Genomic DNA, 13,034 nt, shown 5'->3' with positions numbered 1-13,034 from the left:
ATGATCCCCAACTAGCTGAGGGTCAGCCCTCAGATATCCAGGCAGGAAGAAGAGACAATGGACTCTGAGCAGGATAAAGACTGTACCACTTCAGGGCACGGCCAGGGGCTGAAGTCAGAGTCCTCTTCCCAGACGGACTCTCTCTTACCTTCCCCCAGTGTGTCTCTGATATCACAGCTCCTCAGCCACCCAATGGCTAGTAGGAGCCTGGATGCTGCCATCCTTTTCCCTTCTTCTCTGGCAGTGGCCCTGCCTCAGGACTACAATTATGATGCATCTGCTGGAGAAGATGAGCAAGCCCTGGCGTTGCCCAGGACCCATGTCCCAGCTTCTGTGCCCTGTGCTGGTGAGAGGGACCAGGTCTCCAGCCAGCACCTACAGGACCAACTCCCTGAGCATCATTTACGAGCCAAGCGGGCCAGGGTGGAGGGCATCATCCAAGGCATGAGCCTCCCACCAACCCCTCACATGTTTGGCATCAGCCTGGAGGCAGCTTTCGGGCATGAGAGAGAGATGGTTGGTGAGATGCCCTGGGAAAGCAAGAGAAAGCTGAGGGTGCCCCAGGAGGGCACAGGGACAGCCAGTCAAGTGGCCCCTACAGGGAAGAGCCACCATGCCGAGGGTTGCCAGCAGCTGAAGGAGCAGCTCTGCATTTTAGAGCAGCAGCTGAGGAGGCTTCAGGAGAGGTTCTCCCAGGTCTATGACTCTAGAGATGCTGCTCAAACCCAGGAAGGTGCTGAGAAAGTGCATCCACTGCCTGGGAAGCCTGAAGACAAACTGGATAAGGACAGTGCTACCAGTGAGCCACAAAAAGCACCTCTCTGGAGGAACATCCTGGAGGTGCGTGGGCCAGAGGAGGAGGAAGACAGAGGTGACACGGGTAGCCTGCCCTCTGCAGAGGTGGTCCTCTCACAGGCATTGAAGCATGAGCTGTCTAGGGTGATGTCCCGAGTGGTGGACAGTGTTCTGAAGACCGTCTGGCCAAAGGCAGCCAGTCACCTCCTGCAGCAGCACCGCAACCTCCTGGTGCCAGGGCCAGATGCCAGGAAAGAGTATTTTTCTGCTGGGAAATGCAGAAAGCCACTTGCTAAGCCATCTCCCATAGATGCACCAGGCTCACTGGGCTCACCCCAGGCCAAGACCCTGTCAGGAGCTTTAGGGGAGAGCCTAGGCTCTCATAGGGTCTCCTTCAGTTCCAAGGGGGACAAAAAGGCCTCTCAGATACCCAGCATGGGTTATTCACTGGGCTCGACTGTCCCCACTCAAGGCAGCCGTCTGCTGAGCCATCTGCTGGGCTATAGCCAGCACAGTCTCTGGAGCAGCAGCTCTTCTGGGAGCCCCTCTGACACAGAGAGGGGTCCCTCAGAGCCCCTTGACTTGCACTGGGGAACTGTCAAACTGAGATCATCAGTTGTGAGACAGCAGCAGCAACAGCCCCTGCCTCTGAGCCCTGCTGACATGGAGAGCCTAGCACTGGTACCAGCTGGCAGGGATGGCCACAGGGAGCTGCAGGCTGTGATTGACAGGCGGCCTTTTGCCTCCACCCATATATCCTTTGAGAGTAGCTGGAGTGGTCCCTGAGCTTGGGTGGAGCTAGGAGAGGTCCTTCAGCTGGGATGTGCTCCCCTTTTCCTCTGGAGCTGCAACACAGCACCTGCTGGTCACCCCAGGGCCAGTGTTTCTGCTGTTACACAGGAGGCTAAAAAGGGGTGAGCAGGAAGGGTGTCCTGAGCAGTGGAGGGGCACTGATGCTCCTCAGGGCCAGTTATGTAGCATAGCTGGGGGTAGAAGTCAGGAGTTCCCAACTCTGATCTTAGGCCATCCAGGTGGTCCTCTCACCCCATGCCAGGAACAGACATCTCACAGAAACCTCTGCTCCTGCTGGCCTGGGATGTGCTGTGGGGAGCACAGCTTCCCCAGGGATGCCAAAGGGGAAATGCAGAAGTTGCCCAGCGAGGTGTGAGCCCACTCTACACTGCTGCCAAGCCATGGAGAGGGGTTATGGTGGGCCCTGGGCAGATGTAAGCCAGAGCCAATGCTCGGGGATGTGTGGAGTGGGTTGGGCTGCTGCATCCAGGCTTTTCCTTGACCATGAGACAGATGCAGGAGGCGCTGACCCCCAGCCACCTGAAGAAGGCCAAGCTGATGTTTTTCTTCACTCGCTACCCTAGCTCCACTCTGCTGAAGACCTACTTCCTTGATGTGCAGGTAAAATGGTGTTTCTTGGCACTGCTGTTGGCCAGGGCTCCCACACGGAATGAGGACCAGCCTGCCTTGCTGGGGAGGGGGTGCTCCCGTGCCCCCCTGCCTTGCTGGCAGGAGCAAGGCGATGGCATCCCCCTCAGCATTGGCTGCCCCGGAGCAGACCTGGGCTGACAGGTTTTGGCTGTGTGCACTCGAGGTGTTGGGATTAAAGCTCATCACAAATGTGCCTCCCCTCTGCAGGGTTGCTGGGATCTGAATCTCGGCGGGGAGAGGCACCGTGGACACTCCCATGCTGCAGTCCTGGCTTGTGCTTTGGCACATCTGGGGCAGGGATGGGTTTGGAGCCAGGCCAGTGGTGCACGGCGAGGGCTGTGGGGGCTCAGGGATCAGGAGACTCCAAGATGGTGTAACGTCTGTCCTCTGTCTCTCCCCGCCGCCGGCCCCTGGCAGTTCAACCGCTACATCACCTCGCAGCTCATCAAATGGTTCAGCAACTTCCGCGAGTTTTACTACATCCAGGTGGAGAAGTTTGCCCGGCAGGCGCTGCTGGAGGGCGTCGCGGATGCTGGCACCCTTGAGGTCTCCCGGGACTCAGAGCTTTTCCGTGCCCTGAACATGCACTATAACAAGGGGAATGACTTCGAGGTGAGGAGAGCGAGCTGGGGAGCGGGGGTGGTGGGGTTGAGCAGGGCGAGCGGGCGCCGGAGCGCAGCGGCGCCGGAGCGCAGCGGCGCCGGAGCGCAGCGGCGCCGGAGCGCAGCGGCGCCGGAGCGCAGCGGCGCCGGAGCGCAGCGGCGCCGGAGCGCAGCGGCGCCGGAGCGCAGCGGCGCCGGAGCGCAGCGGCGCCGGAGCGCAGCGGCGCCGGAGCGCAGCGGCGCCGGAGCGCAGCGGCGCCGGAGCGCAGCGGCGCCGGAGCGCAGCGGCGCCGGAGCGCAGCGGCGCCGGGGGCTGATGCCTGTCTGCCTGCAGGTGCCGGGGCGGTTCCTGGAGGTGGCCAGCCTGACGCTGCGGGAGTTCTTCACGGCCATCAAGGCGGGCAAGGACGCCGACCCCTCCTGGAAGAAACCCATTTACAAAGTAATTTCCAGACTGGACAGTGATATCCCAGAAGGGTTCAAAGCCACTGGCTGCGCCCAGGAACTGCTCCGCAGCTGAGGCTCTCTGAATGCAGCCACCATCTGCTCAGTGCCTCACGGGCGTTTTGTACAGCATTCGTTGTTCCAAATATTTTGTGTCTGGCGTGTAGAGCAGCTCCTTGGATGAGGGCTATCACATGCCTCAGATGCCGGGATTTTATGCTGTGTGTTTTATTCACCTGCTCAGATCCGGTGGGGTCCTGCTGGAAACCCTTGGATGAGAGGGATGGAAATTAAGCCATCAGACTCCAGCCCGGGAAGTTGCCCTGCCCCAGCTCTTCCAGTGATGCTGGGTGATATGGCTTCCTTCTCTTCTCCAGAAGGCTACAGACCATGGCAAGCAGGCAGAAGTCCCAGCAGTGGGCAAAACCTTCTTGGCACAGAAGACCAATGGAGGTGTCCAGATCAACAGCACACCTCGCTTTCTGTCCAGATACAACACATCAGTGTCCAAAGAAAACAGCTAGTGAATTCTAGCATTTCAAGCACTCCGTGGGGATAGCTGACCCTGTCTGAGAGGTGTAAAACCAGTGTTTATTTTATCCAGCATGAACAACACTCCTTCCTGCCTCCCCTGTGCTGTTTGGCAAGGGCCACCCACCAGGCAGCTGTACACTGTGGCCAAGCAGGTGAGTGTATGCTGGTGGAAGCAGCCCAGAAGTGACCACTCACTAGCAGTGCCTCTGATGCTGGAGGAGTGCAGGGTGTGGAGGCTGCAATGCTCAGCCCCACAACTGGCCCCCATCAGCCCATCACCCGCAAGGAGAGTGCCATATTTAATGCCCACTCAAACACCCTCATGCTGTGCTTTGTAAACTGGCCAAGCTGCCCATAGTGAAAGAGGAACACATCCTTCAGGACCTGTCAGTCCCTGAGGGTTTTAACAGAAACCAGTAAGGAGGTGGCCTCAGATGTCTGCAGCCCCATTTACTACTGTAGGAGTGTAAAACCAAAGAGGTGGCTTTTCCCTGTGGCCAGGACTCAGTGGCTGCTTTTCCACCTGATAGAGCATGGTGAAGTGTTTTGTGTAAAGGGCACTCTCATGTTGGCAGAGACAGTGGATGGAAAGTCTGTGAAGAGGAGGGAGGTCCTCAGAGAGGCATGGCAGGGAGTCTCTGGAAAGGCAGTGATGTGTAACTGTGGATAAACAATGACATCCCTATGCAAAATCAGGAATGAGAAGGAAGGCGAAGATATTGTTGGATGTGCAGCCAGCTGAGTACTAGAGGACAGCAAATTACATGAGAGAAGAAAATCACAGCTCCACCATCAGAAGATGCCACAGGGTGATCTGTCTGCAGACTGTGTCTGCAGGGATAAGGAAGCATGTGTTAAGCAGGATGGGACTCCCAAAACAGGGGCAGTTTTACAGTGGTTGCCCCCACCATGAGTGCAGCTAGCTAGATGTCCTGCTCAGTTCCTGTTCATTTCTTGAGGTTAGTATATTTTAAAACCCCAGCAGACCAACTTGACTTGATCTGTCTTTAAATAAACTTACTTTAGGTTACCATTTTACATCCCTGGAGACCTGTTTGATAGTTTAAGCTCTGAAGAGTCACCCTGGAAACTTCTTGCCTTTTATTGGGAAAAGAGTAAGACTGCAGCAAAAGGGCTTACTCCTCCTTGCCTACATCCCTGTGGGGCTGAGCAGGCCCTCCTAGCTGATCTGCTTAAACACACACCCTCACCTTGGGGTCAGTCTGTTCCAAAGTGCAACTTGTCAAGAGGATTAGGAAGTAGGGGCTAGAGGGAGAAGGAAACACATCCTAAAGTTTACAGGTGCCAGACTCAAATATTTGTCAGGGGCACTTGAGAAGAGCTGCTGGTGGCACCACGTAGGCAATAACAACCTCAGAGGTGAAGTAATGCACTCAGTAGACAAAACTGATACTGATAGAAATGATGACCAGGCTCCCAGAAGGAGTTAGTAAATTCTTTTGGCCATAGGTACATAATTAGAGGACATAAGAAAGCCTTGCTTCACAGAGTCCCTGATGGAGCAGTTTCTTGCTGCTTCTGCTAAAATGCAAGTTCAGGGGTGTCAGTAAAGCAACAGGTGGGGGTCTGAGGGCAAGGCAATGTTCTGTATGTCAGTTATGGAGCAGCTGATGTTGCAAAGGATCCCTGGAGGTCACCTGGCCCAGCCTCCTGTTTAACAAGGGCCGTTGAGAGATGACTGCCAAGATCATATCCAGATGGCTTCCCTCCCAAGGAGGCAGGCTCCACTATCTGATCACTAATGAAGATGTTGAACAGGACTGGACCCAGTGTTTGGAGCAGTAGTTTTGCTCCAGCATTTGCAAAGAATCAGGAGCTGCAGAGCTGGTTTTACACTGGTTCTTGTGAAATGTGGATCTGCATGACCACAACGAATAGCATCCCATATCAGTTATCCATTGCCTCACCTGTTGTTATCTATGGGTTGAATTCTGCCCATGCAGATTTTCTGTCTAATAGAAATGATAAAAGAGAAAAAAAAACCCAACAAACCAAAACAGGGCTAGAGAGACTGTGAAAAACCTGAGACCACAGGACTGGTCAGACCACACCTTGAGTACTGTGTCCAGTTCTGGGCCCCTCAATTCAAGAGAGATGTTGAGGTGCTGGAACATGTCCAGAGAAGGGCAACAAAGCTGGTGAGGGGCCTGGAGCACAAATCCTATGAGGAGAGGCTGAGGGAGCTGGGGTTGTTTAGCCTGGAGAAGAGGAGGCTCAGGGGTGATCTTATTACTGTCTACAACTACCTGAAGGGGCATTGTAGCCAGGTGGGGGGTGGCCTCTTCTCCCAGGTAACCAGCAATAGAACAAAGGGACACAGTCTCAAGTTGTGCCAGGGGAGGTATAGGCTGGATGTTAGGAAGAAGTTCTTCACAGAGAGAGTGATTGGCATTGGAATGGGCTGCCCAGGGAGGTGGTGGAGGCACCGTCCCTGGAGGTCTTCAAGAAAAGCCTGGATGAGGCACTTAGTGCCATGGTCTAGTTGATTGGTTAGGGCTGGGTGCTAGGTTGGACTGGATGATCTTGGAGGTCTCTTCCAACCTGGTTGATTCTATGATTCTATGACTCTATGACACTCGTCTGGAGGGCATCTTTCCCAGCAGCTTTTCAACCCCTTGTCCACCTTAAGCCACCTGTGACAGAGAGAACACAGGTGTCAGTGTGGCACAGGGAGCACCAACCCACCTTTTGGTCACTGCACGCTCCCTCTGCAAAGAGAGCTCCTGCTTGGAGAGTGTAGGGTGCAGCTGCCTCCTCCAAGAGTGCTTGTCTGCCCAGAGCCAGGCAGGTTACACCCAGGCTGTGCCACTCTGAGGTGGGGTGAGCTGAACCATAGCCCCGTGCTCCTGGAACAGCCTTAGAAAGCAGCAAGCAAAAGGGGACTCATGATGCCTTCCCTTCATCTAGGTCAGAGGAGCACCGCTATGGAGCAGGCAGCGCAGCTGCTGGGACGTGGGGGGAACTGGGGTTGCTTCAGGGGCGATGGAGCCTGAAGCACAAAGGCAATAGTGGAGCCTGAAGCACAAAGGCAGTAGTGTGTGACTCGTTTTAAGAAGCAGGGATTCTCTGGCTGTGCTGTGCAGGGTGTGCTGTGTAACTTCACTTACGTTCTAGCAGCGCTCCAGCTGCAGCAGCTAGTTTCCAAACAAAGGCGGATGGCTGCTGGTGACAGGGAAACAGCTGCTGCCATCGTGCCCGCTGACGGGGCAGGAGGGAGAAGGGGAGGCCACTGCCCACACCGTGGCTGCGGTGGGCTCTCGCTTCACACATTAGCCAGGGAAGCAATGGGGGCAGCACACTCACTTGTTGCTGCCTCGGTTTCATCTTTTAAAACCTCCGCGTCTTCCCTTCCCTCTGTTCAAGCATCTGTGGCAGACACAAAAAGCGCACAGCAAGCAGCGATTGTCTCCAAGCAGTTTTTCACCGCACCCGCAGCACGAACGCAGCCCGCACCGCTGGGCAGAGGCAGGCTGGGAGCCACTGGGGGGCGCTGTTCCCTCAGCCAGGCTGCTGGCGTCCTGTGCAGCCAAGAGAGGGCGCTGCGACCGCACCGACTGAGCTGGCCGGGCCCCCGAGCCCCGACCTACTCACCCACGGGACCACCTACCCTAAGAGTCCTCCTTACTCACATACAGCTAACTAGAGCTCGAAGAAGGTCTTACTAAGCATTCATCTTGTATGCCAAAATGGCTGGGGGGACACGGGACTCCAAGCAGCAATAAAACATCTCTGTTTTTTCTTTGTTTCTGCTAATGAATTGGACCTGTCTGCGGTAACTGAACCAGCCCTAAAGGTTCCCAGCTCAAGGTGTTCTTGAAAGGGACCTTCCCTCAAACACACATCTCAGGTGCATATACAGCATCAGGGCAACTTTCAACTAAGCAACCCCCTGGTGAGCCAGTGGCCCATGCTCATGAAATCTCAGCAGCGTTTACTATCCCATCTGTTAGATGCATTGGGAGGACAAATTAATCCAGGTTACAGTGCAAACACCACATCTGACTTTCCAGCTGGAGAAGACACCACTTTCTCTGCTTCTGTGTGTAGAGCTGCCCTGTGCTGCAGGTCAAACCAACACCGCTTCAGGGGAAGTGGAGATCAGTCTCAAGGATACAGCATCCCATGGTATGTCTAGCTGGTAGCAAAAGCTTTTTGTTTCTCCACAAAGTATTAGCTTGAGCCATGAACAGGTGATGGGAACCAGGGAGTGGGACTGTGCCAGGTGCCAGCTTGCAGCTAGTTGACCTGTCCTCCCTCGACTTACACAACGGTATCCACCATTTGGATAAGCCAGTGGCAATGGAGCCACACAGGCAGGGCTGCACTCTCTCTTCTGGGGTGCCTCAGCTCACCAGCCTGCCTGCAGCAGCTCAGGCACAAGCACTGAGCTTTGCTGCAGACAAGAGCAGGGTGGAGAAGGGAGATACCTCACTGGGAGCTCTGCCCCAATAGGGCAGTGCAACAGAGAGCCCAAGCACTTCCAAGGGAGATATTTACTGAGGAAGAATGCACACAGGAGTGAGAGGATAGACAGCCTCACCTCCACCACCCACACCCAGCAGACTGGCTAGGGATAACGCTGGTCCTGGAGGGAAGACAGCTGAGATGGAAGACAGGCCAGACTGTCAAATAAAAGGCATCTTTGTGGATAAACATGGAACTAATCAATCCATTTTTAAAAGCAAGCTCAATCTGGAGTGTTTGAAAAGGGCTACTCAACTAAAGCCAGTGAGAACTGTGCCATGGATTTCAACAGAAACCAAACCAACTCTGAAACTTCCAGGAAAACATTTTACTGCATTTCCCAAAGCGTGCATGCCATCCACAGCACTGCACAAAGAACAGAAACTACTGAAAAACACTTGGCACTGATTTAAAAACCTAAGCAAAATACCTAACACATATATGTGTATACCCTCTCTATTATAAAACCTGTCCTCATTTGGTTCTCAGAGAGCAAGCACAGGACAGTCAGCAGCTTAAGGAATTGTTTTTTTTTTATTTATTCTAAATTCTAGGTCTTTGAATAAGAAACAGTAGAAATAAGGACAGCTTTTGAAAACACCATGAATTCATGCTCAGGAGGAAAGTGAGGCCAAGCCCTAAGCATCTCTGCATCTACAGTGTCCCCACGAGTGGCAGTGGCAATCTCTGTTCAAACAGAAACATTACAAAGGCTGTTTTATTACAGCAGCCATGGTTACAAAAAGAGAATGCTGTAGAAAAGGTGTTTTTAGAAGCCACCACGCTCTCCTCTCTCCAGCAATCATTACAAAGCAGAATACCAACTACTCACGTTTAGAAATGTCCCTGGCTGCAGCTGTAAGCGCTGCACTGAGGAGCCACAGCAAAGCTGTATCTTCTCAGCTCTGACTGCTGCTAGGGCAGAGATATTTTTTTTGTCATTACTTTTGTGAAAGACTGTGTCCATAGCATGGCATTTCCGAGAGCACAGAACTCCAGAGGCTTTTTACTTGGCACTAGACTCTTTTGATAACCTCTGGGTAGAGCACACTGCACTCTGCAGCACCCAGTGACCACACAGCTGGCAGAGGTCAGGTGAAACCCTTTACTTCTTCACACCATGGTTTCAAACAGACCATTCATCCTGCAGCTCATTCTGACCCCTGAGCTTCAAAACCAGTCTCACTTCCATTTCTGACTAGACTTCCAATGAGAAGACCAGAGGGACTGGCAGCATCTGGAAGTTGGAAACATCATCTCAGTAATGGTCCAGTCAGTGAAGGTCTCTGTATTTGTGACACAGGATCTGGGTTTCCAAAGTCTGCAACAAGCCAAGGTGGAAGCGTTTGAGCTGGTGACAAATGTTTCAAGAACTTCATTGAGCTTTGATTATTATCTGCTGAAATGTAAAGGGCAGTGGTGCCAATGCTATACTCACCCACGTGTTAGCACTTAACTGGAGATATCTTTCCAGTTGCTTGTATAAGCATCTTCCACACCTGCAGTGTAACCAGTATGCTGGGGCAAAACTTTCTGAACAGTTACACCAACCATGGAGACTGAATCCTTGCAGATCCTTGGCTTACTCAAAGAGGACTGCATTTCATGTTTGAGATGGGCCCCTTCATGCTAGAAGGAATCATCTTTGGACCAGTGTTTCCTGAGCAATTTCTGTGGAGAAGACAGCAATGGCACAGAGCACCTGTTTGGTGCTGAATAAACAGCTGCCATATGAACTCTTGCATAGCTGAGACAAAACTGAAGAGTCCTCCTCCTGAGCTGTTGTAAGCTTGTTTCCACAAACCTGCACTGTGTATTTCAAACAAAGAGATAGTACTTTTTTCCTTCACACACTTGGGAACACCAGTGGCCATCCTGTTCCCTGCTAACAGCCCACACACCATCTGCATCAGTACACTCATTGTAAAGCCCACCATCTTCTCATGGCATTCATTTACTCAGAGCAACACACCCCCACCTGGGACCGTTTGCCCCCAGATTCACTGGTTATGCAGAAGCACCTTTAGCTTTTGGGCTGTCGTTCATAACGATCCCACATTTCAGGTGGGAACACCCTAATCTGTTCTTAACAAATAACAAAGCCCGAGGCCTCAGGCAGCCAGCAGACTGGCAGTTACCCTTACAAGATCCCACAACTCTTAGTACTACAGCATGGCCTGTTACATTAACCACTGCCAAGCACCAGCCTCAGAGCCACCCAGCTCTTCTTTCTGCGTTAGCTTCTCTGGCAGCAGCAATCCCTTGCAGAGCAGCTCCACTCCTTGCAAATGAGGCTGGAACCAGGGGTAAGGTATTCCTCAGAAGCCTGGCACTGACTTCACCCCGAGGCAGTGCACGGTGTCCTGACAATCTTTTTAACAAAAATATCTGACTTTTAACACTCAGTGGTCCAAGGATCTTGCTTGCTCAGCAGCTTGCAAAACTCAGTTCACAATCTCACAGTGCTTCTCCTCTAAGCCTCCTGGTGCCGGTTCAGTTGTCTTTGTTGTCAATTGTACTGACTCACCGTCCCTGGAGGTCTTCAAGAAAAGCCTGGATGGGGCACTTAGTGCCATGGTCTGGTTGACTGGATAGGGCAGGGTGCTAGGTTGGACTGGATGATCTTGGAGGTCTCTTCCAACCTGGTTGATTCTATGAATGGCCTCGTGTTTGCAAGCATTCAGTGGCTTCTCCCACTGGGCATAAACCAGAGTTAGAGCCCCACACCCAAAACACAACAATGCACGCTCAAAGCTGAAGTTGAGAAAGGATTCTCAGACACACAAAGTTAACAATTAAGAGGGAGAGGAAGGTTGAGGTAATTCACAAATGCAGGTATTGTTGATGTAACTCTGGTATCATGCAGGTGTAAACCAGAAATATGTAAAAGTAACAGAGTAATGACAACATAGATAGGATGCTACAGAAAAAAAGAGATCAGGCCCTACAAGTGAAAGTTCCACATGAAACAAACCTAGATCCTGGCACAATGAAAGAACACTGAGATCATAGTATCATAGTACCATCAGCAAGAACAAGGGTTTTAAGCAGACAACTCTCCAGTGCCTGTTTTCCCCATAAGATATTTGAACAGAAAACTTGCTGCCCTAAGATTCAGCACACAGGTTACGTTATCAGTACAGACACCCACAGCACAGCTTTGGACATTCAGTGTACCCCAGCACATGAACCTGCACCACGGACAACTAAAAAAGTCACATGTGATTTGGTCACCGTTCCACAGTAAGAGGAAGCATCTCCAGCCCACCTGCAAAACGGAATACGACTGCCTCATGAGGGTAAAACCTTAGATAAAAACTAGTCTATGAGGAGTTATAAGGTGATTTCTGAGAAGCATCACTGAAGACATGCATCTCTGTGCCACTCCCTCTCTGGTAACAGGGCTTATCTGCTCCACATTAATTGCTCAAGGCTTGGCTCAGATGCATCCCGGGTGCAGGATGGAATCCCTGTGTGCATCGGGTTCAAGAGCAACATGTCAGTGATGGTGCTGCAGGTAAGCTGCTGCTTCCAGAAGCAAAAGGGTCTTCAAGAAAAGACTGGATGAGGCACTTAGTGCCATGGTCTAGTTGATTGGATAGGGCAGGGTGATAGGTTGGACTGGATGATCTTGGAGGTCTCTTCCGACCTGGTTGATTCTATGATTCTATGACTCTGTGACAATGACATCAGCAAAACCACTCAGCCAAACAAAACAAACCTCTTAGTTGACAACTGTGCAAGCCAAAAAAAAAAAAAAGGTAACTATTTGTTACTATTACCTCTCCCCGAGATCACCAAAAGCAGAATTTCACATCTCATTCTATTTCCAAAACCTTTGTCTTTTATCAGTTAGAAAGTCAACAAAACAACCTGGAATCTGACACTGAATGCTGAATTCCAATTCTTACTTTTGTGCAATGTATTCCTAATCCTTTATACTTTCCCAAATTCCCCAGGGTACTGCCCGGTCTTGATTTTGCTGCCCATTTATACTCTCTTTGCCAGAGAAGAAGCCAACAAGGTACATGAACTTTTAGCACCATTACTTCCAGAGGTTTTTCTTCTCCACAGCTGGTGTATCAAAAGTAGGGAACAATGAAACCAGGAATATCTGAAAACAACCCCCCCCCCCCATCTTAAAAATAAAGCCCTACAGAAAAAGCCAACAAAGTTTCTATAATACAGACACATACACATTTTGCTATGCTGAGCTCCATACTCACCAAATCTATACAACTTGACACAAACAGGACAGGGTAAAAAGAAAACCCCAAACCAACCAGCCAACCAACCAATAATCACAGCAAGGACTGAAATACAGGAAACAGCAGTGCAGAAAGCTCTGGAAACCATACCACAGGTCTTAAATCCCTGCTGGACTGGACCAATCCAGATGGAGAACTGAATGTAAAAGAAACTGATTTTGGCATCACACATTTTATTTAAGTTTTATATGATACACATATGAGGTGCATTGCACATTTGTTTATGACCTGTGCTAGAAAATGCAGAAAAGGGCCCAATTAAGCTAATTATTACAAGGAAAGAAGTACATTGTCTGTCTTGTACATTGAGAGCAACAAGTAACTTGCACTGTTGAAAACCGATTTCCCTTGTCTTGATGCGTGTAGTCAAGGGCAAGTTAAGATAAAAGGAAATGCCACAAGAGTTCAGAAAAGAAAAACAAAGACACACTACAAGAGAGAAGCTATGCATCTTTATCTTAGA

At 51.3% G+C, this 13,034-nt stretch overlaps 1 protein-coding gene across 1 annotated transcript; it reads left to right on the top strand.

Moving 5' to 3' along the window:
• PROX2 (prospero homeobox 2) lies at window positions 1-4,248 on the top strand. The gene is given in 4 exon segments (XM_064153640.1): window positions 1-1,551; window positions 2,104-2,208; window positions 2,656-2,850; window positions 3,175-4,248. Coding segments are annotated over 4 exon segments (2,037 nt in total). The 3' UTR covers window positions 3,361-4,248.
• Window positions 4,249-13,034: the final 8,786 nt, after the last annotated feature.

Source organism: Pogoniulus pusillus, chromosome 1, assembly GCF_015220805.1.
Source record: "Pogoniulus pusillus isolate bPogPus1 chromosome 1, bPogPus1.pri, whole genome shotgun sequence".
Taxonomy (NCBI): Eukaryota; Metazoa; Chordata; class Aves; order Piciformes; family Lybiidae; genus Pogoniulus; species Pogoniulus pusillus.
The sequence above is the reverse complement of the archived record's forward strand: the minus strand, read 5'-3'. Positions and strand labels throughout refer to the sequence as shown.